The following is a 24,076-nucleotide window of genomic DNA, read 5'->3' as shown; positions in this document are numbered from 1 at the left end:
CCTGACTAGTGGGATTGTCTCCCCCTGCCCTACTCTGCCCCAGCACTGCTCCTGCCCCACCCCCAGAATACAGAGTCCCCCATTCCCACTAAAGAGAATTCCCTCCCAGCTGCTGCAGCCCCATGCAGCCTAGGTCTGTGTCGCTGTGTCCTGTGTCCCAATGCTTGTCAAGGTGCCAATGCAGGAAGGGGGAACATCCAGTCTGGAGATGCATCCCAGCTGATCCATGCCATACCCTGTCACACACAGCCCTCACCAGGCCTGTGCAACCCCCTGTCCTGCTTGCCCAGCTCTGAGTCTAATCCCCAGCCATCCTCCAACTCAGCCCAGGGAAGAGAGTCACTTCTGGGTAACCTGACTTTGCACTGGGGCTGGGGGAGCCAGGTCTCACTCTGCTCTTCTGCTCCTCTGCAAATGACATCCGGGCCGTTTTCCCTACTGCTCAGGGTTGGGGGCAGAGGATGAGCCATTGCAGCAGCAGGGCAGGAACAGCAGGTAGCACAGCACACAGCTTATTGCTGCCCACGTGTGACCCAGGGAGAGGGCAACGCACCCTGCATTCATGCTGGCTCCCTAAGCCTTTCGGGGCATGTCAGCCTAACTCAGGGGGAAAGGGGCAAGCCCCTGCTGAAAACCCTGTGACTCTACCTGAGCCTGCATGCTGAGTGCACACTGCTGGCTGACCAGGGGGCGGGGATGGGGACTGGGCCAGGACAGTGTTAGGAGTGTGACGTGCTCTGCCCCAGCGGGTTTGAACAGAGAAAGGAGAAGGCAGCATGGTGCTGCCGGAATCCCTCCTGCATGCATAAGATAGGTGTGCATCCGGTGCTTCCCTTCGTACAGACTAGGGGTGACCAGCAATCATGCCCTGGGCCAGGGTTTGCTGATGCTGGTGCATGTCACTGATCCACTGGCCGACCGCCTCAAAGATATGCTAAGACATGTGGAGCAGCAGGTGTTAGCATATTAGACACTGCTCCCAAGGACCTGGGTGAAAACCAAATCAGCTGATATGATCATGTGTAATAATGATGCATTTTAATCCCTAAGAGATATTGGCTCAGGGAAGGTTGCAGGTCCAGACTGATGGGCACCAGCAGAGCTGCGTGGGGTACAGGGCTGGAATCACTGGGGCGCTGCAGGTCAGGATTGAGGTGCATAGGTAGAACTGTGTGTGGGGATCCAAGGGCTGGAATCACAGGGGCCTGCAGATCCGGATCAAGATGATCCACCGAACTGGGCTGCAGAAAGCTTGCCCAGCGCCTGTTCTCGTGGCTATCAGCCACTCGCTTTCACAAGTCAAATGCCAGCCCAGGTGTCAGGCGAGAAGGAAAACTATAAAACAAAAAGACTCCCTGGTGGTTAAGGAAAGTTGTGGGTTTCGGCTCCAGCTGCTAAGGAGTTGGCTGCCAGCAGTGCCAGGGCAAAGCAAAGTGTGGGGAAGCAAAAAGCAGTTGAACTGAGGCAGTTGCGTTACTTGTGCAGTTTTTCCACTGACCCTTGACCTGGATGCTTTTATGAGAGAAAAAAACCTGCTCCTTGAATGGTAAATGAACTCAGTCAAATCTTACATCTGTTTTTCCATCTTCTGCCTTGCAATGCCACTGGTGAACACAAGATGGCAGCATTGCCCACTCTGCAGCCTCTGATTCTGTAAAGGGTTGGCCTGTGTGACTCACTTACATGGTGATTTTACATAGACTCCTTAAGGTCAGACGGGTCCATCATGATCAGATAATGGAGGCCCCGCCCCAGTTTCACTCCTGTGCTGGAAGGGCACTGGCCTGGCACCTGGGCCGGGGCTCAGCACCACTGCAGCCTTTGTGCCTGGAAAGCCTCAGCCCCCAACTGAGGGTCCTTCCTGCTCCTGACTGCTGGCATCGGCACTATTGACAAATACCTTCCTGAGCCAGCCCCCGGTAAACTCTGCCCTCAGCAGATCAACCCACAGAGGCCAAACAAGAGACTCTGCAGTAGGGGAATTCCCTCCCTTGGGGAAAAATGGGGCATGATGTCATTTGGGAAGCAGGGTTTCCGCGATTAGAGTGGGGGGCGGGGTTCAGGACTTCTGGGTTCTGTTCTCCATTCTGCCATTAACTTGCTCTTTGCCCTTGGGCTAGTCTGTGCCTCTGTCTCTAACCAGGGTTACGACGCTGGCCTGCCCTGTTAAGCACTATCATACCCAGTATTATGAGCACAAAGTACTGCAATAAGAGCCCAGCACAGTCACAGGAACATTATCCTGCTGGCAGTGTCACTGGATACAGTGGGGCAAGTTCAGTGATACCAAGTCCCCAGGGAAGCACCTGCTTTAACATCCAGCCAAGACAGGCTCCTGCGGGCTCTCTGCGAATGATAGCTGAGCTCGGAGAGCTCCCAGCCTGGGCCAACAAAGGTGGAAAGAGCTAATCCCTGGCCCTAATGAAGGAAGCGGCCCTCGCACCATTCATCAACAGCACAAGGGTTAATTGAACAACATTTCTTTCTGTTCCTATAACTTGGGGCTGGATTCGCAGAGGTGCTGAGCACCCCTGACTCCAGCTGAAGTCACAGGAGCTGCAGGTGAAAAGCAAAACTCAGGGAGAGGCGAGTGTGCATGCCTGGCCAGAGAAGGGGGTGGGAGCCAGGACTCCTGGGCTCCAGGACCAACTTTGCCACTGACTTGCTGTGTGACTTGGGGCAAATTGCTTCACCTCTCTGTCTGCCTTTGTATTTTGTGTACAATAATAATAATAACTACCTAGCTGTTGTCTAGCACATTTCATCAGCAGATCTCGGGGCACTTCACAAAGGAGGGCAGTAGCAGTAGCTCCATTGTACCGATGGGGAAATTGAGGCACAGAGCTGGGCTGTGACTTGTTCGAGGTCACCCAGCAGGCCAGCAGCTGAGCAGGGACTAGAAGCCAAGTCTCCTGAGGCCCCATCCAGCGTGCTGCACATTAGGCCACACAAAGGATCGCGGGCTCAGTTAGCGTCTGGCGAGCTGAACGGCTGGTGGGTGCAGGAAAGCGTTCTGCACCCCAAGGAGGGGTTTGAACCACCTCTGTGGCAAGCTTTATGGTAAAGGAAAATGGTGAATGTAAAGACAGCCCTGCACCTTTAAGGCCAAACTCAAACCACACAGGGCTTCACTCAGCCAGAGCCTGAGGTAAAGAAACACATCCGGGGCGGCTGAAGCCAAGCACCATCCTCAGCTCCAGCCCTTGCCCCAGCTAGTGTCCCTGACTCAGCACCCAGCTCCCCACAGACATCCCTCTAATAGTGCCTTGGGGAGAACTTAACTTATTCCCCAGAGTTGGCCTGGGCCTGCTACCCAGCAAGCCCCTGTGCTCCAGACACAGGCAACTGGGGGTGCTTCCTCTAGTCACAGAGCATTTTAATCCCTTTTCTGCCAAGCTCACAGCAGCACCTCCCCTCCCCATCACAGGTGCTACAGTCCAGGAGTATTATAATTGCCTGGTTAATGCTCTGGATCCCATTCAACCTGCCCCTCTGACACGGCACGGAAACCACGCTCTCCAACGGGAACGTGGGCAGAGCCAGCACTCCAACCACGAGAAAGGACCAGCCACCTCACCCGCCTGTTCTGGCTCCGCTGAGATGCTGCTGCCTTGCCAACTCTCAAAGGATGCGCTCAGAGCTGGGAAGGCCAAACACCCATTCACAAGCGGCCCTGCTTTTTTGCTGCATTGGGAGAAACCCGAGCAGAGAGCTAGGAGGGCATTGTTGGCGGGACAGCAGGGCCATTGTGTCTGCTGCTTTGCAAGAGTGGGATGCGGGAGTGGGGGGAGCCTCAGCTGTTGGCTTATTATTATTACCCAGTCCATTACTGTGCATTCCCGCAATACCAAGCTGCCTTCACATGTACATATGCATCCCCCCAGGGCGTGCTGCTAAAAACATAGCCCAGAAATAAACCCAGCTTTGTTACAGAGCCCAGGCCCCTTCAGCACTTCCATTAGGATAACCGCCCTTCCCCTAAGGACGCTGGGTTCATGTCGACACACTGACTAGCCCCACTTGTGTCAGCTCGGGGAGGGATTGTTTCCAGAGGGGCTTCAACAAATAAATCTGCTCTGGTGTTTTAAAGCGGTAGACATTTTTTTAAGAAATCAAACATCAGAAAGGATGGCTGCATGCCTATTTCTGTGCTGTTAAAATGAATGACTTCGCTGTTTAAAGGGACCCTAGCCGGGTCAATTTAGGTCTAGATTTAGGTTGTACAAACTTAACATTAATAGGAAGGACTGCAAGATTCAGTTACATCACATGAAGGCAGATAATTAAATACTGACGAATTTTATAAGTGCTTGTGTACAAATGCTAGAAGTCTAAATAAAAAGATAGGTAAACTTGAGTGTCTAGAATTAAATGAAGATATTGATATAATAGGCATCACAGAAGGGGGAGTGGCACTGTATGTGAAAGAAAGCATAGAGTCAAATATAGTAAAAATCTTAAAGGAATCAAACAGTACCATAGAATCTTTATGGATAGAAATTCAATGCTTGAATAATAAGAGTAGGAATATATGACTGACCACCTGACCAGGATGGTGACAGTGATTGTGAAATGCTGAGGGAGATTAGAGAGGCTACAAAAACAGAAAACCCAATTATAATGGAGAATTTCGACTATCCCCGTATTGACTGGGTACATGTCACCTCTGGATGGGATGCAGAGATAAAATGTCTAGACACCATTAAATGACTGCTTCTTGGAGCTGCTAGTCCTGGAACCCACCAGGGGAGAGGCAATTCTTGACTTAGTCCTAAGTGGTGCACAGGATCTGGTCCAAGAGGTGAATATAGTCGAACTGTTCAGTAATAACAACAATAATGTAATTAAATTTAACATCCTTGAAGGGGGAAAAATACCAAAAAAACCCACTACAGTAACATTTAACTTTCAAAAGGGGAAATAAACAAAGAAGAGGCGGCTGGTTAAATAGAAATTAAAAGTAACAGTCACCCGAGTGAAATGCCTGCAAGCTGCATGGAAACATTTTAAAAACACCATCATAACACAGACTCAAACTACATGTATACCACAAATTTTAAAAAACAGTAAGAGGACCACAAAAATGCCACCAAGACTAAACAACAGAGAAAAGAGGTGGTTAGAGACAAAAAGGCATCTTTTAAAAATTATAACTCAAATTCTCCTGAGGAAAATAGAAAGGAGCATAAACTCTGGCAAGTCAAGTGTAAATGTATAATTAGGAAGGCCCCAAAAGAATGTGAAGAGCAACTAGCAAAAGACAGAAAAACTAACAGCAAAAAAAAAAAAATGTAAGTACATCAGAAGCAGGAAGCTGGCCAAACAATCAGTGTGGCCACTGGACAATCAAGGTACTAAAGAGGCCCTCAAAGAAGACAAGGCCGTTGCGGAGAAGCTAAATGAATTCTTTGCATCGGTCTTCACTGTAGAAGATGTGAGGGAGATTCCCACACCTGAGACATTCTTTTTAGGTGACAAATCTGAGGAACTGTCCCAGATTCAGGTGTTAGTAGAGGAGGTTTTTGGAACAAATTGATAAATGAAACAGTAATAAGTCACCAGGGCTAGATGGTATTCACCTAAGAGTTCTGAAGGAATTCAAATATGAAATCATAGAACTCCTAACTGTGGTATGTGACCTATCACTCAAATCAGCCTCTGTATCAGAGGACTGGAGAATAGCTAATATAACAACAATTTTTTTAAAAGGCTCCAGAGGCTCCAGTGGCAATTACAGGTTGATAAGCTTAGCTTCAATGTCAAGCAAATTAGTTGAAACTATAGTAAAAAGCAGAATTATCGGACACCTAGATGAACACAATATGTTGGGGAAGAGTCAACATGGGGTTTGTAAAGAGAAATCATGCCTCACCAATCTATTGGAATTCTATGAGAGTGTCAACAAGCATGTGATTCAGTCGATATAGTGTACTTGAACTTTCAGAAAGCCTTTGACAAGGTCCCTCACCAAAGACTCTTAAGCAAAGTAAGCAGTCATAGGATAACAGGGAAGGTTTTCTCATGGATGAGTAACTGGTTAAAAGATAGGAAACAAAGGATAGGAATAAATGGTCAGTTTTCACAGTGGAGAGAGGTAAATAGCGGGGTTCCCCAAGGATTTGTACTTGGATCAGTGCTGTTCAACAGATTCATAAATGATCTGGAAAAAGGGGTAAAGAGTGAGGTGGCAAACTTTGCAGACAATACAAAATTACCCAAGACAGTTAAGTCCAAAAGCTGACTGCAAAGAGTTACAAAAGGATCTCACAGAACAAGAAACAGCAGATGAAATTCAATGTTGATAAATGCAAAGTAATGCACATTGGAAAACACAATTCCAAATATACGTACAAAATGATGGGATCTAAATTAGCTGTTACCACTCAAGAAAGACATCTTGGCGTCATTGTGGATAGTTCGCTGAAAACCTCTGCTCAATGTGAAGCGGCAGTCAAAAAAGCTAACAATGTTATGAACCGTTAAGAAAGGGATAGATAAGAGAGAAAATATCATAATGCCACTACATAAATCCATGATCTGCCCATACCTTGAATACTGCATGCAGTTCTGGTTGTCCCATCTCAAAAAAGATGTACTAGAATTGGAAAAAGTACAGAGAAGGGCAACAAAAATTATTAGGGGGATGGAAAGGCTTCCATATGAGGAGAGATTACAAAGACTGGGATTGTTCAGCTTAGAAATGAGACGACTAAGGGAGGATATGAAAGAGGTCTATAAAAACAGGAATGGTGTTGAGAAAGTGAATAAGGAAGTGTTATTTACCCTTTCACATAACACAAGAACTAGGGATCACCCAATGAAATTAATAGGCAGCAGGTTTAAAACAAACAAAAGGAAGTATTTCTTCACACAACGCACATTCAACCTGTGGAACTCATTGCCAGGGGATGTTGCGAAGGGTGCAGCCAAACGTATAACTGGGTTCAAAAAAGAATTCCTGGAGTATCGGTGCATCAATGGCTATTAGTCAGGATGGTCAGGGATGCAACCCCAGGGGTTTAGCTTTGGCTAAACCCCTGACCGCCAGAAGCTGGGACTGGACAACAGGGGATGGACACTTGATAAATAGCCCTGTTCTGTTCATTCCCTCTGAAGCATCTGGCATTGGCCACTGTCAGAAGAGAGGGTCCTGGGCTAGATGGACCATTGGTCTGACCCAGTATGGCTGTTCTGTTGTTCTTATGAAAGTCAAGGCAGCCCTCAGACTCCTCTAACCTCTTCCAGCCCCCAGCATAGGGGATACACAAAGCCATTCCACTTCATTGTCTGCTCTGAACTCAGCTACTGTTTGGCTCCCTGGTGTTTAAGCCATCCTGTGGTTGCAACCTTGCAGCCCCTGTGGCCCAAAAGCGAAACTAACTAGAAACACAAGTGAAACTGATCAGCCACAAGGCAAACACAAAAAGATCGTTTATTCAGATGTTCAGCCCCTTTAAAAGAAGCGTTTTCATTGATAAATCACAGAAAGGAATCAGTACATGGGTTGAAACTTCATAACAGCAACACCTTCCCATTAGTGAGTCCAAGTCAGGCTAAAGCATTCTTGGAGCTGGTCTCTAAACTACACCCGGTGCTCACAGAGAACACAGGCGACACGAAGTCTGACCGGATATAATAAGACGAGTAAGTAAGAATAGAAACAAGTGCAAAGCTTTAATAATTCAGAGGGGATGTGGAATATAATTAAGCACTTCAGTGACTGCGGAGCAGGCTTTCTGTAACAAACCCCGAAGAGTAAAGGCCCAAGACATTCCATTAGTCGTTCCTGCTGTTCAGGAAGCATTGTCTACCGAGCTGCAGTTCTTTCCATTAGTCTGTGATGGGGAATAATGCTTTTCAATGGGGCAGAAATAAATTACAACGAGTTATTGGCTTAGGAAATGTGCCACTGCTGCACATGCTCAGAACCGCACATTTTAGCCCCAGCCAGTGTGAATTCTGGATGGTGCCGAACCTACTATAAAATTTACCTGCCATTAAAAATCCTCCGAAAGACCTTATTTCCTCATTAGGCCGCAGGTACCTGGCAGAGGGAATGCAAAAGCTCTTGAATGCAACACAGATGTATGCAGAGCCCTCAGCTATTTATTCCCACCCTCAGGGGCTGTTAGATCCCAGACACAAATTAAACAGCAGCTTCCGCTGGGATGGCTCTGACTCTAAAGGGGACGCTCTGAAACAGGCATGTTTCCCTGCAATCCTGGCTTGTATTTAGAGAGCACCTTCCACCCAAGACTCCAGAGCTATGGGCCCAGCCCTGGGAGTCCTCACAGAGCTGCCACTGACTTCACTGGTTGCTTCATGGTGGAGGGCTTGTGGGACCAAGCCGTTCATGTCATATAGTGTATCTGTGCTTAGGAGATGCCCTCAAATAATAACCACCCAAGGGAGCTGGATTAAGCCCTTTGTGACCACAATTTTACAGTACAGTTTTTAGTAACTGCCGTCATTTAGGGCCTGATCTAGAACTCCCTTGGAGAGTTTTCAGGATTGGGCTCTCAGGCCCAGAGTCTCAGTGTTTCCATTCCTAGGGAAGTTGGGCACTGAAATACCTTTGACGATCAGGGCCTTATCTCCACCATGCAAGCTGCAGGGAGATATAGCACATTTAATAGAAGCTGCAGCTTCTCAACAGATATATAACATCATAGGGATCCCTTCATCTGTGAAATGCAGCCACCTCTGGGTGTGTCATGTAGCCTACAGCCCACACTACATAAGATTTTAGGGCAGGGAGTGGAGAATCAAGTAAGTCAGTAGAACACAATGGGTACTCGCTCCCTTGCCAAATGACCACAGGTATACAGGAGCTTGCTTTTATGTCTTGGACTAGCTTGTCCTCCTGTCCCCTGGAAGAGGAGGCTGGGACAGGGAAATGGCAGAGTTGTGTGCCCAAGACACCAATCCAGAATTGGAGGGTTCCAAGAATGTTCTTCATTTAGAACTTTCTCCATAGCAACTGGCAACATCCTGTCACTGCAATAGGAAGAGAACCAGCTACACCCAATCAGACGATGGAAAGCTTTCAACTGAAGGGTTTGGTGAGCACATAAAACTGCCCAAGTTGAGATTGAGATCGAGTGCCTGGAACCCAGAGCTGAAAGGGTGATTTTACTGCAGTGTCTGCTGGGAGCTAACATTCCAGCTGAGGCTGCAGTGTATATGGATTGGGTGTGCCCTGTTCTAACACAACGGAGCCACTCAAAGGCCAAAGAGCAGCTGAGCCTGACTTCCTGCTGTGAGCAGCCCTGCCCAGCCCAGCATGACAGTGCCCACACATCATCATGCTGAAATCAATTCCACGCTCTCCACCTGGCCTCATTTTCCAACTGTTTTGTAGAGACGGGGGCTGAGCCACAATACCCAAAATCAGAACCTCCAGCCTGGTCTCTGGGGTTTGGTTCTGGATCGTTTCTAAAGTGGCATTGGCTCAAATCCCACAGTCCTCCAGGGAGCCAAGCTCCCATTGATTTTTATGGGAATTTGGCCCTATTAAAGACCAAAAGAATTTGGCTCATCGCAGACAATAAATATCTGGCTGTAAAATCTAATGTACCAGTTATTTAAGGCAATAGAAAGTCTCCCAGCCAAATCTATCCCCCGGTGTAACTTTGCCTCACCAGGGGTAAATGGTGCCTGCAGCATCTCCTCCCCATGGGAGTCCAGGGACCAGTGGCCACACCTAGCAGTTATCAGTCTAACAGGGAAGACATTCCAAATGCTTTGCAAATTCCATGCACGTTGCATGATCTGTTGTTCATGCCCCTCCTGCAGTGTGACCTGGCGCAAGCTGCTCCCCCCCCCGCACACACACACACACACACACACACTTTGTCTGTCTTGTCTATGTAGACTGAAAGCTCTTTGGGGCAGAGACTGTCTGCACAGCACCTCGCGCAACAGGACCCTCATCTTAGATGAGGCTTCTGGATGCTAGTGTAATCTAAATAATAGTAATAGCTCATTACCCTGAGGAAGGTTGCTCCCAGACAGTTACAACTTGTCACCATGGCTTTACAGGAAGCATAGCTAGTTTACATTTCATTCCACAAGGGTTTGCTGGCACAGTTTATGGCCTCATTAGATAGGGATGGTAGGATTGGAAGCTTTTCAGTTAGAGACTGTAGCACAAGCAAAATGAGACAATAATATGGAAAGGAGAACTGGTCGAGTGGGGTTACATGGAGAGAGCTCAAAACCAGTGACCCAGTTGAAAACACCGTGGTGAAATCTGCGTGAGATTCCAAGACACAAAGCCTGTTAGAAATGTGGGTCAGAGGATGCTGGTGGAGAGAATGAATTCTCACTCACCAGCCTCCAAGCCCTCTGTGGAGATTCATTAAGCCACATGTGTGCCCTGTGAGGTGAGTCAGCATCATTAGCCCCATTTCACAGAAGGGGAAACTGAGGCTCAGAGAGGTGATGTGACTTGACCAAGGAAGCACGGTGAGTTAGTGGCAGAGTCAGCAATAGAACCCCAGAGTCCTGCCCTCCACTCGCCTGTTCTAACCAAGAAACGATGCTGCCCTGGTAATATAATTGGCTTTATGGCCGTGAGCACCTGGCTTCCCAGCTTGTGCTGTGAAACATCAGTTCCAAACAGCTGGGCTCCAGTCACAGGGTGGCATGGTGCCTGTGAAACCACCAGATTATCTGCATATTCCCCCTCTCTGTGTATACTCATGTGAGTAGTCCAGCTGCTGTCAGTGAAGCTGTGTGGGGATAGGGGGTTGGGGAGAGATTGGTTTGGGCCCCCAGCTGGCTATGAAATTAGCTCTCCAAAGGCACTGGTGGAATCTCTCCACCCCTTTGGGAAACTGTGTCAAATTCACGCTTGGCTGATTGCTCAGCATTTTCCCCCAGATGCAGGAAGATACCACCGCAGAGATCACTCCCGATATCCTGAGAAGTGAAGATGAGGACTCCCCTCCAGAGGAAGTAGTTTATTCCATCAGGCCCCCAGCCAATGGGAAGGTTGTGCTGAGGTCGTCTCCTAGCAACGGGATCCTGCAGTTCACTCAGGCTCAGATAAATAGTGGACTTGTTCAGTTTGTGCATGAAGGTAGGTAATGGACAGGTGGAAGCAGGACATTCCCGGGCCTGGAGGCCAGGGTGCTGAGGGGCCTGTTGTGGATCAATGTGGGGAGAGCTGTATGTTAAGGAAAACTAACTCTGGCCAGTCAAATACCCCAACACGGCACTGACCAGCCCATAAACACTAGTGTTCAGCCCACAGCTGGAAAGAACCCCCTGTCCTGGGACAAGAAGAGACTGCAGTCTCCCAGGCAGATCCTGCTCTCACTAGCCCCATTGTAAACGCAGAGTAACCCTCAGCTTCAATGTCATTATTCCAGATTTACACCAACCCTGCAAGTTCGTTCAACTCAAAGTTGGCTTTCCCCTGATGTGTAACTCACCCAACACCTGGCCCTCCCCCACAATTAACCTGTGTCGCGATGTACTGAGCTCAGGCATTGTGTCCGACAGCATGGCACTTACGGCAAGGACTCAGTCTTCCTGTCACTTCATAAGAGAGGCCGCTGGGGGAGCCGCCTCCCCACATGATTCCTGAACCCCTCACTTCTTGGCTGTCCTCTTGTTTTATTCTTATGACCACCAGGAAGGGCACCATGGACCATAAATTGGCAATCACGGACAGCCTAGTGACACAAGGGGACTCTACAATAGAGCCCAGCCCTGACCTGGTGTGAGCTGAGGCAATTCAGCTTCCATGCTTACTCATTCCTGAGCTCGGCTAGTTTCCCCCCCCACACACACACACGCACCCAATACACAAACACACAAGTCACCAGTGGACCCCAGCCCAGTGCTGAGCTGGGGGGATTCAGTTTTCCTGCTCATTCAGCCCTGAACAAGGCTTCCCAAGTCACTAGTGCACCCCAACAATGGCTAGTGAGGAGTTTAGTCTCCATGTTCATTCCTTCACAAGCTTTGCTACGCTGTTCCACCAGTGTCTCTCACCCTCTGCCTTCCTCTTATGGGGTAAGAGTTGTCACTGTCATGCCACTGGATCCCGCTGACTGATCCCTGTCCCACTAACATGCTTTCTGCAGGACCCCTTGATGGTGGCTTCTCCTTCAATCTATCTGATGGCGAGAACATCTCCCCCAGGCATTTCTTCACTGTGAGTGCCCAGAAGCTGGTCATCACCTTGGAAAACAAACAGGATCTCACTCTGTGTCCAGGTGAGTCACCCACAGAGGAAAGAGGGGTGACTCCAGTCAGGGCTGCTGAAAGGAGAGGAGCTGGGCCAGCAAGAGCCTTGACTAGTCATCGAATCAGCAGCATCCAACAGCTCCAGTAGCTATTGGGCTAGGTTGGTTTATGAAAGAAGAAAAGAAAAATCAGTGGAAGACTGTGTTGAAAGAAACATGAGTGGGAGTAAGGTGTGTCAGGCTGAAAGGAGGGAGGGCTGATGGTAACATATGGGCGCTGATGGAGGCAGAATGAAAGACAATGTAGGAAAAGGTAGATGCTTTGAAATCTACATGTTGGGCCTTTGTCCTGACTGGCTTCTACTATGTCAGTACTACCAGCAGCCCTTCCCCAGAGGATCCAGTGTGCTGCTGTTCATCCATGCAGACGATTAAGCATGCAGCAGTGGGAGGCGATGGGGTGGGTGATCTGGCACGAGAAAGAGCTTGGCCTGATTTGTGACTCCACTCTCTTTCTGAGAGCACAGATGGCATTTCACCTCCTATTGTGTGGCATTTACCTAACACTCAAGTGACACTTTCCAGCCTAGCTGCACAGAGAGAGGGAGACATGATAAGAGGCATTTCTGTTGCCCACTGAGACATAAGGACTCAGCAACCTCTTAGGCTCAGATTTTCAGAAAAATACACAGGCAGCAGCATAGCCCAAGCTGCCCATTTACACGCAGTTACCCGGATTGCAGAGCCTGCACAAATCGGGATCATTCTTTGTGCAGATGGGGCACTTACGGATCATTTACTCACATAAATACCCGGTCCATGCTTGGAATTATGGCAGGTGTGGAGGCAAATCATGCAGACATTTTGTGTGAATGTAAACGGGCAGCAAAGCCGGCCCTTAAAGGCTGTGGTTGGTTAGCTTAAAATATATCTGTGTGTATAAATATTTACGTCTAGCACTGAAATCCACTGCAAAACTCCCACTGATGTCACTGATGCAGGGACAAGTATCTGATGATACCCAACAGATGTGTATCAATGTGTTACACCAATACAAACTAGCAGGATCTTATTAAAGGGGACAAGATAAAGATGCCACATTTATTATGATAATTTGATTTATGACCAATAACTAATATCTTAATCCTTATACACACACATTATACCTAATTCCTATACACACACACACACATCCATCAGATGTTCTGCAGCTGCTGCATAGTTACCAGTCCTGCTTGAGTCTGTGGCTTGAATTTGCAGCTTGGGTTTGTAGCTTGTGGTGGCTAACTGGCCCGGAAAGCCGGGCACAAGGACGAGCTGGGTCTCTGTTGGGCGCGCACCGATGCCCTTCCATGTTGGCAGCAGAATGTTACCCTCCTCCAAAGTTTTCCATCTCACCCATCCTTTTTGTAGGCTTTAGTTTGAACCCAGAGTCTATAGGTCTTGCTGTGTCACGCTGCCTTCAGGTTTTAGTGATTGATCACCCGTCAATTGCAGACATGACTTTCAGCCTTGGACCGGGCTTTGATCTTCCTTCTATTGTACCTCTTCTTTTTAGGGTGGATTCTTCTTACTTTGTTAGGGCTCTTGTCTGCATCTTCAGCCTTTGGTGTTTGAACTTTATTTAATCAGGACAGGCTGGGGCTGGAGGTTGATTCCATCATCCATACATACCTCATTCACACATCTCAAGTAAACTAATAAGATTACAGCAGGGTTTGCAAAAATGAAGGTTGCAGCAAGCCCTTACAAAATGGAGTACGCGTTTTAAAATGGGGTTTGAATTACAATATGGCAAACAGTGAACAGAAGTTACAATATAGACAAGTATAATGGATGGCAAACAGTGAACAGAAGTTACACTGTAGCCAAGTGTAATAAATGGTGAACAGAAGTTACAATACTGAAACAGTGCAAGTCTCAGTGATTTAAGCAGGAATTGGCTTGATAGTGAAACTTACAAAGGCAGCGACTGAACAGCTATGGCTCTTAACAAGCATCTTAATTGTTAATTAGCCAGTTATTAGGGTAACCGGTTTTATGAATGAATATTGTTTCATTCATAAAACTTTACTTATGAAGTTACATTAATAAAGTGAACAATTAAAAACAATTTCATTCATCAGTTCTACAAATGCCCCACCTGCCCTTTTTCTGTCCAGGGGATTAGCCCAAATTCTGGGATGGGACTTGAATCTACGGGTGTAAGGATATGAATGAAAGGGCTGGTAAAGGAGCTAATGCACTCTGATCTGTGTGGTTATGCCAGGTTCCTAGGCAGTTAGAGACATCTTAGCCTATAAGATACATCCTTCTATAAAGGGGGGAAGGAGGGAGCACTGATTGGCTGCTGTGAATAAATGCACCGTATACTATTTGTTTTAAAGGGACCCTTCAGCCAATCACAAGCCAGAATTTGAAAGCAGTAACCAACAGCAAAGCAGATTCCCGTACCTTATTTTACAGCATAGAGGAGCCCCCACAACTGGGCAGGCTGGTGAAATACCATCTGGGCAGTGCCAGTGGGCCACTAGAGAACTTCACCCAGGCTGAGGTAAGTGCTCCTGCCTCCCCATTGTCATGTCCCTCATGTTATGTCATGTCTCATGTTAGAGAAGAGACAAGATTCAGGTGCCTTGATTCATTATTGAGGCTGCTGCACCACAGGCGTTGTCATGTGTGGGCCAGGGTGGGGTGTGGTCCATCCTATTAGCAGCCAGGCCTGCCCAAATCTGAGCATGGCTGAATGCCAAGTGTAAGTAAATTTCTTCAAGTGCAATATCAATGATTTGCTCCGATGGCAGACCTTGCTCACTGCCTGTCCAGCATAAATTGCAGCCCACCCAAATTTCCCTTCCTAGCTATGCCACTGTGCTGCACCTGTGCAAACCCTATAGTTCTCGCAAACCCTCTAGCTCCCAGCCTGACTAACACAACTGGATTCTACAGCACAATGCAGTCTTCTTTAGTCACAGCTGAAATATATGCAAGGAGACCGGATGGCTCAAGGCAGCAGAGCCATTTACCTCCTTGTCACCAGGGCAAATCCAGCCAGAGCTGATAATGACCAAACACTGTTGCATGTGACCTGTGGTGTTTGGTGGTTTCTGCAATGTGAGTCAGTGGTCTCAGACCAGTTCCCAGTGCATGGGAGAAGTATCAACACAACCAATGTCCTTGCTGGCGGCCTCAGAGAAGAGGTCATTGAGACTAACTGGCTTTTCCAGCCCTACAGAAGGTCCTAAAATCTGGTGTCAAGGGGAATTATTGGGCTCTGTTCTGGAAGCCTGCCCCTATGTTTAGAGGGAGACAGAGGACATCTGTCTCCAGCCTTGTCAAACTGGCATGTTGCACCAGCTCTGAATTCACTGCTCATTCCTGGATGAAACATGAGGGCCAGATCCACGGCAGCGGTAGAACAGCACAGCACCATCAGCTGAGCATCTAGCCCTTCCTTTGCCAATAGTGAGGCCTTCCTCCCAAATCACAAACCAAAAAAAGACATCATTGACTCTCTCCACCTGGTGCCACACTGCTCCCATTTCAGAACAAATCTTGGTCCTGGCAGCTTTGACTGTAACCTGGGGCCTGAAACCCCCTCAGGTCTGCGATGGGAATCTTGGAACTCTGGAGCCCTGTGTTTAATGGCAAGCAACCAATTCAGAATTCGGCTCTCCCCACTCCTCCTGGCAGCAGCATTCCCTGTGTGCTACTACATTATTTTGCAGAGCAGGCTGTAAGATCAGGCATGCTTAGACTGAGCACACTCACCTGCTGCCTTTCCTTCCATGGAGGGACAGATGGGATCCAGTATATTTCTCAGATAATTGATTACATTGCAGTTTGCAGGCTGTTCATCTCTTTCACCTCCTCTCTCGTCTTTCTCATTCTGCCGATCTTTTCCTTCTTTTTTCTCTCTTTTTCTACCATCACCATTCTAACTCAACACACACACACCTCTCTTACAGAAAAGTCTTACAAAATGCTATAGTAAATGCACTAATAGGATTCTACAGAAATGACTCTCAAACCCTTTTGAATGTAACAGAGAATTTTACCCTCGCTACACAAATTCAAAAGGCTGGCCTGGACATTCTATCAAAATGTGGCCTGATTGTTCTCTCTAGGAACTTTCCATGAAGGATGCAGCATTCCTGGGTAGCTTCTAAACTTTGGTAGCCATGATCTGATTTCAGTTTGCCCATTGAGACGGCATGGTCTAGTGATTAAAGCAGGACGTTGGGATCTATTCTCAGCAATGCCATTGGGTTGTTGGGCAGGTCACTTCACCCCTCTATGCCCTTTGGTAATATTGGGACAGTGATACTCACCTACCTTGTAATGTGCTTTGAGATTCTTGGATGAAAGGTGCTATACAAGCACAGAGTATTACTACTATTCTGTTCTGTTCTCTGAGGGCTCAGCACTCAACCACATCTGTCAGAACAGCAGAAAGAGCAAATACGCAAGAGAACACTGCTCCTCTCACCCAGCACTGCTCTGATTCAGACTTCCCCCGAGATCCTCAGCACAGAACTCAAACCACATTTTGTTTTTCATTTCTCATCCTCTTTTTAATCCCCACCCCCTTGGACAGTCCCAGCAAGCAGCAGGGCTGTAAACACTATCCCATCAGATAGGCACTGAACTCTTCTGCCATCGCCAGCCAATGAAATATTCACCGGGTTACCACAGCAACGCATGCTGTTGCCACGGCTCCCTTGACATCACACTCCAGAAAGGCTGTGGCAGATGATGGCCCCAGTGTCCCCAGCAACATGTGAACAGGCGGATGGACTGTTCAAACTGGGTCACCTCTGATGGGGTTTCAAATTAGGGGTCTCTCCCCCTCCAGAAATCTACTGCTGCCTTCAACAAAGTGAGGGAGGTGCAGACATGGAAACATCTAGATTAAGGAGAGGGCAGAGGGTACCTTAATAATTTTTACAGTGCAAACCAGGAAGGGCCTGCTATTCAAATCAGGCACACGTAGCCAGGCATACACAGAAGTACAACTGCACATCTAAATTGTCCACACATTGATCATGGCTGCACATGCAAATCAGGATTGTGTAATCAATCATTTGTACCCACAATTAGTTGATTTAGGCAAAAAATCCGGGTGACTGCACATATAAATTAAGCATATATATTTTGCATGTGTAATTCTGCCTGCCTAGTTCTGGAGAATTGCATTTAAGAGAGGCTTCTCACTCTAATTTAACCTGCTTTAAACAGCTACAGCTTTCAAATCACAGTTTCTTTTGCTAGTAAAACTATGAATGTTTCCCATATCTTCCCACATGAGCTATTCTCAGCCCACTTCAGAATGAAGATCTCTCCAGTTCTGTGCTTCCCATACCCCTACATAGTAGCCATTCTCAGCCCAGCAAGTAAGGAGCTGGGAGAAGAATCAGTGTTGTCTTTCATCATCTCCCAACAACATCATTTTTATACATACACCTGAGATCCCGGTCCCATTACGCTAGGCGCTGTACAGACATTGCAAGAGACACTCCCAGACCTAAAAGCACTTACAATCTAAATAAACAAGAGAGACAAGCAGCAAGAGGGGAGGTGACATGCCCCAAATCACCCAGCACATCTGTAGCAGAATCAGGAATAAAACCCAGGGCTCCTAATACCCAGGCCAGCATCTTACTCGCTAGACCAGGAGTCTCAAACTCAAATGACCACAAGGGCCACATGAGGACTAGTACATTGGCCCAAGGGCCACATTACTGACACCTACCCCCCACTGCCCTCGGTCCTGCCCCCACTCCACCCCTTCCATGAGGCCCCGCCCCCATTCCAACCCCTTCCCCGAAATCCCCACCCCAACTCTGCCCCCTTCCTGTTCCCAGGAGGTGCAGGAGGGGTGTGGGGTGGGGCTGGGGCTCAGGGCAGGGGGTTCAGCTGCAGGAGAGGTTTGGGGGGGTGGGTTCCAGCCCGACACGCACTGGGGGCAGGGCAGGCTCCCTTCCTGCCTGTCCCCACGCCGCTCCAGAAAGTGGCCAGAACTTTGGGGAGGAGGGGCACAGGGGTCTGTGTGTTGCTCTTGCTTCAGGCACCACCCCCAGCAGCTCCCATTGGCTGGGAATGGGGAACCGCGGCCAATGGGAGCTGCTGGGGGCGCTGCCTGAAGCAAGAGCAACACACAGACCCCTGTGCCCCCCTTCCCCACATTCCAGCCGCTTCCCGGAGCGGCGCAGGGGCAGGGCAGGCAGGGAGTCTGGAGCCGCGCTAGGTAAATGCTGTGGGGGCGGGGGGGGGGGGCCACAAGGAGCTTGCAGGCCACAGAAAACAACCCCGCGGGCTGCATGCGGCCCCTGGGCCGCGTGTTTGAGACCCCTGCACTAGACTAATGCTCAGAACCAGTACTACATGTTGTTTTAAGCTACTCCTATCTCAGTGTTGGCTCCAATCCTTTGCCCTTCTGCTCTGCTCCTGCCCACATCCCTCCATTCTCAGCCCAATGCAGACTGAGGGCCCCTCAGTGTGTTGCCCCTGTGGCCTGAACGGGTAGCCAAAATTCGTGGTTTTGCAGTGTTGTTTCCATTAGGACAAGAAATCAGCGATACAAGTCAGTTATATTCTAGATGTAATCTTGTGTATTTAGGCCTTTTTCCCTGAGCATAAAGAAACAAAGCAGGCAGTTTCCTGGCTCAGAAATCCCCACGTCTGCTCTTCCAGCAAGCTCTGTGCCCAAGAAGCCCTGTTCCTCTGGGGTCACACACACAGCTCATTCTCCTGGCTTTCTGCCTCCAGCACACACTGCTTGCAACCAATAGCTTAACTCCTGCACTTGCACCAGGGAAAGCCCTCAGTGCCAATGGCTTAGCTCTGACCTGCCATGAGGCCACTGCCTTGGACAGTCGTCCCCCACACCATCATCTGTAGCTGTTTTTATTAAATAAAAAGGCTTTTATTGCTCCCTCTTTTAGGCCTGAAAGAGGGTGCTTGGTACCCCTTGGCTTTAGGATCTGAAACACCCGCCCAGTGGCAGCCAATAGCACCTTTCAGCATAACAGAGGGCTTGACTCTCCCATTCTTCTGTGTTGGGCACCAAGAGGGGCACTTGAAGGCAGCATGACCCAGTGATTAGAGCAGAGAGCTAGGAATGAGGAATTCTGGGTCCTACTCCCTTCTCTCCCATCAACTCACCATATGACCCAGGGCAGTCGCTGTGCCTCAGTTTCCCCACCTGTACAACACTGATAATGATACCGCAGTGATTGGCGATCTATAAATAAAACAGATAGGCAGATCTCTTGCTGCATTCAGTGGCAGTTCTGCATGCTGGCTGGCTGCAGGATCCTGTCCAGGAAATAGTATTGAGTATTATTTCTTGTTTTATTTTGCTATGATTAAAAGGGTGTTTGCTTGTTTGCTTTTTGTTTCAAACCAGGTGGATAGAGGAATGATTTTTTACCAGCACAACATGCCTCAGCAGCCATTCTGGTTTACCCAGGATGCTTTTCACTTCCGAGTCTCCTCCCCACCCACAGTAACCAATTCATCCGTCCTCAGAGTGCTGGTCTCATTCGAGGCAAGCTGTCCCCATCCCTCAACGAAACTGTGGAGAAACCAAGGTAAAAGAGCCATGGAGCTGTTGGGAACAAAGCTGCACTGGCTCCCATGAACAGAGGAGGGAGGCTGTGGTCAAGGGGAGGAAGGGTGCGGACAATGTCATCCAGGAAGCAAGGGACATGAGAGCTGTACTGAACTTTGCTAGCTTCCCTCTCTCTCTTTCTCTCTCTCTTTCTATATTACTGAGGAGTCTTAGGAACAGCCATTCTGAATCTCCACACTGAGATCCCAGTTCAGTAAGGCAACCCCATGCCGGACAGCACTTCAGCACAACCGGAGCTGAACAAGTGCTTAAATGCTTTTCTGAATCGGGGCCCCTCTGCAGCAAGGACTCTCATACTTCTCTTATCTCAGTCCTTCCTTTGCTGTGGCTTCCCTCTTCCTTCTGTACCTCTCAACCTTCCTCGATTCCTTTCCTTTCCTCCTGTTCTCCAGCAGAACTATTGTGATACATTGGATTTGTTCTCCTTCCCCTGCCTCCAGCTTTCCTTTGTACCTCTCTTCCTTGAGCTCTCCTCCTCTCTCCTCCATAGCATTCTCTGTTTTAGCTCCACTGTCTCTCTCTCCCAGCCCTTCCTCTCCTCCCCACCACTTCACCTTTTCTGGTTCCTCCTGGCTGAGTGCTGTTGTCATCAAGACAGTCACTGGATAGTGTTCTCCTTTCTTCCAGGCCTCAGGATCCTGGAAGCTCAAAGAGCGCAAATTGACACCTCAGTGCTGGATGCTTCCAACCTGTTGACCAAAGTTCCGGAGTCCAAGCGGGCATCCTATGATGTAGTGTTCCGAGTTACGAAGCTGCCCACCCATGGGCACCTTTCGCTTGCGGACGTATCCATCAGCAAAGAGTATCCCTACTTCCTGCAGTCCGATGTGGTCATGGGTAACCTGCAATACGCTCACCGTGGGTCTGGGACCCGCGAAGATAATTTCAGATTTGAGGCTTGGCTGCAGCCTAGGGCTATGAAGTTTACTCGGCCTCCACAGGAAGAAAGGGGATTGGTCATTTCTGAAGCATTCAACATAACAGTGAGCGAGATCAATGAGAAACCACCTCGCCTCGCAAAGCAAGGCCATGCTCTGCAGGTTCTCCAAGGCTCCGCGGCGGTGCTCTCCCAGGATCATTTGGATGTTATAGATCCTGACAGTTCCCCTGAAGAGGTTGAATACAAAATCCTCAAGGGGCCATCCAATGGCTTCCTGGCCAACACACATAACAAACAGGTGCCTATCAGTCAGTTCACCCAAGCAGACATCAATGACGGGCACCTAATATTCATCACCAATGGGAGTGGTTCTCTTGGGTCCTTAGAGTTCAGCATCTCCGATGGGCATAATCCACCCATCTTCACTTCTCTGGAGATTGAGGTTCTGCCTGAAGTAACCACAGTAATGAGCCAGATACCCCTGGAAATACCCCAAGGCCTAAACATTGCTTCGCTGTCCCGAGAGCACCTCCTGGCGGCATCACACCCAGGGGAACAAGAAGTCCATTACACAATCACCAGGGATCCAAAATTTGGCCAGTTGAGGGTCAATCAAAGTCCAGTAAGAAGCTTTTCCCAGAAGCAAGTGGACAATGGTGAAGTGACTTTTACTTTCACAGATTTCACCTCTGCCAAAGATGAATTCCAGTTCCTCTCAACGTCCAAAGGAGCAAACACATCGGGGGGAGTGAATGTGACAGTCAAGGCCTTGGTCAGGACATGGCAGGGGATTCGGTGGCCGAGGGGAACCACCACCCTTCTGGACACCAGGGTCCTTGATGCCAGTGAGCTGGCCAACAAGACAAAGAGCATCCCAGCTTTTACAATCCTCAGAGCCCCCCAGGGCAGCCATTTTGTGAAAATCTCAGGAGACAAAGAGAGTCAGCATGCGCCCATAGATACCTTCACCCAGCACGACCTCGAGCAGGGGCTGGTCGGGCTGCAAGTTCTGGAAATGGAAGATGCTGGCCACCACTTGTTGAATGACAGCTTTCTGTTCAAGCTGGCAGCTCATGGGGTGCCACCCGCCTTGGAATTTCTGGGGTATAGTACAGAGCCGTACAACTCCTCCATGCCATACGGAACCCCGCTGCTCAGAGCCCCCCACCTCCCGGAGACGAGTGACAGGCAAACGCCCCAAGAGGTGAGCCCCTCCTCACAAACACTGGCCACCCAGCCCCAGGGCTCCGACCAGCTGAGCCACAACACCAGCAAGCATGACATGCTTCCAACAGCCTGGGGGGGCCACGAAGCTACCACAAGCCCCTCTCCCTTGGAGGGGGGCACATTCCTCAGCTTCATTGAAGCCAACATGTTCAGTGTGATCATCCCAATCTGCCTGATCATCCTCCTCCTGGCATTAATCCTTCTCCTGATCTTTTATCTCCACAAACGCAACAAGACCGGGAAGCACAACGTCCAGGGGACAACTTCCAAACCCAAGAATGGGGCAGTGGTCGACCAGGAAACCTTCCGCAAGACTGACCCGAACCAAGCCATTCCTTTAACGACTGTGAACTCTCTGGAGGCCAAAGGATCGGGGCCCACGGGCAAAGGGCCAGGAGGGCAGCAGGACCCCGAGCTACTTCAGTACTGCAGGACATCCAACCCCGCCTTAAAAAATAACCAGTACTGGGTCTGAACGCTGGGCTGAGAGTCTAAAAGGCAAGACTGTCTCCAAGCAGGGCTCCTCGGCCTCCTGGATTGTTATGGAGTCATCCTGCCTCTTCCTCCTCCTCCTTCCTGACCAGCAGGAGGCAATCCCATTGACACAAGAGGACTCCTGGGGATGCAGGGTCCCCAAGATGGTTCCAGAGTCTCACTGATATGACAGCAGGGAATCTCCCTGAAGGGAATAAATATCTTGACATCCCAGGTCTCCCAGTTGTTTGGGTGGGATGGGAGGGGAGAAGGAAAGGACAGCTGAAAGCCAGATAACTCCTGTGGGTGACTTAACTGTGCAGTGTAATAGGCCCGGGGGCAGGGGAAGGTTGTGGGAATACAGTGTGCCCCCAGTGAATCCTTTCCAGGCAGATATTTGGCCACCTCAATAGCTCATCTGCACTGGGAAAGAGTTACAGATACCAATAAATCATAGGACAGGTAGGTCCCGGCTGGCCCATCTCGCTCAGCCCAAGCACAGGAGTGTTTGCACTTAACCATTTCAGTGAGGCTGGTCAGGGCTGCCCGGGGGGGGGCAAGTGGAGCAATTGGCCCCAGGCTCCCCGCGAGCCCTGGCTGAGAATCCCTTTCCTGGCTAGAGGCACCTTTTTACTTTCCCGGCGGCGGTCCAGGTCTTCGGCGGCATTTCGGCAGCGGGTCCTTCAGTGTTGCTGAAGACACGGAGCAACTGAAGGACCCGCCGCTGCCACAGACTTGGAGCGCCGCCTGGTGAGTATGTCCGCTCCCCCGCTTTGCCCCAGGTTCCCTGAATCCTCTGGGTGGCCCTGAGGCTGGTGGGAGGTGAGCTTTCCACCAGGTTGTTTTTCAAGCTCTGGCACAAAAGGCAAGATTAAGAGCAATTTGCATTCAGTCAGGGTGGTCACAGAGCCCTTCAAATTCCCCAGGGCTAGGTGGGCTGAGGCACTGGCCCTTACGATCAGAAAATCTCCATTGCCGAAGCCAAGGGAATTTAAATTGTCCCCACCCATTCAGAAAAGCAATCTCTTTTTCTTTGAATATTTGTCATGTGTTGCATCAGATGGATTGAACAGTCATTTACCATATTGCACAACAGGTAGAAGGAATGTAACAGATTACAAAACTGGAGCATGTTTGCAGTGATTAGGGTCTATCAGGATGCCACTATCTGGGACGTCTGTTGGTGTGTGGAATATATTTTATGAAACAGATAACAAACAGACGGGATCCGATCCTCAGCTGGTGTAACTCAGCAGAGCTCCACTGATTTTCACCAGCTGAGGATCTGGTCCTGTGCTATATCGAACCTGATTCTGCTCTCCCTTATGTCAGTGTAAATCAGGAGTAACCCCACGGAAGTCAAAGGAGATACATGTGAGAGAAGAATTAGAACCGTTATAAGGACACTCCAGCAGAAGTACCCACAACAGGTGGATCATATGATCATATTGTTCTAAACAAATATTCTGATATTCTCCAGAGGGGATGCCCTCCAGACCTGTTCTCAGCCCTGCTAGTTCTAGAACAACATTTGGAAAGAATGGGTGAAATCCTGGGTCTTGCTCAGTTTCTACTCAGTAGAATTCCCATTGACATCAATGGAAATTAACCTGAGTAAAGACAGAAGAAAAACTAAGTTATGAGCTCAGGCTCTGACCCAATAAT

The 24,076-nt window shown here is 49.0% G+C and overlaps 1 protein-coding gene across 1 annotated transcript in view; it reads left to right on the top strand.

The window, feature by feature from the left end:
- CSPG4 (chondroitin sulfate proteoglycan 4) overlaps positions 1-22,998 on the top strand; it is a 76,841-nt gene extending 53,843 nt beyond the window's left edge. The window contains exons 6-10 of the mRNA XM_034784446.1: positions 10,885-11,083; positions 12,096-12,227; positions 14,585-14,751; positions 19,606-19,789; positions 20,458-22,998. Coding sequence (XP_034640337.1) covers positions 10,885-11,083; positions 12,096-12,227; positions 14,585-14,751; positions 19,606-19,789; positions 20,458-22,412 — 2,637 coding nt within the window. The 3' untranslated portion in view covers positions 22,413-22,998. The remainder of the gene's footprint in view (positions 1-10,884; positions 11,084-12,095; positions 12,228-14,584; positions 14,752-19,605; positions 19,790-20,457) is intronic.
- Positions 22,999-24,076: the final 1,078 nt, after the last annotated feature.

Source organism: Trachemys scripta, chromosome 10, assembly GCF_013100865.1.
Source record: "Trachemys scripta elegans isolate TJP31775 chromosome 10, CAS_Tse_1.0, whole genome shotgun sequence".
Classification (NCBI taxonomy): Eukaryota; Metazoa; Chordata; order Testudines; family Emydidae; genus Trachemys; species Trachemys scripta.
Note: the sequence above shows the minus strand (reverse complement) of the source record. Positions and strands in the feature narration are given on the sequence as shown.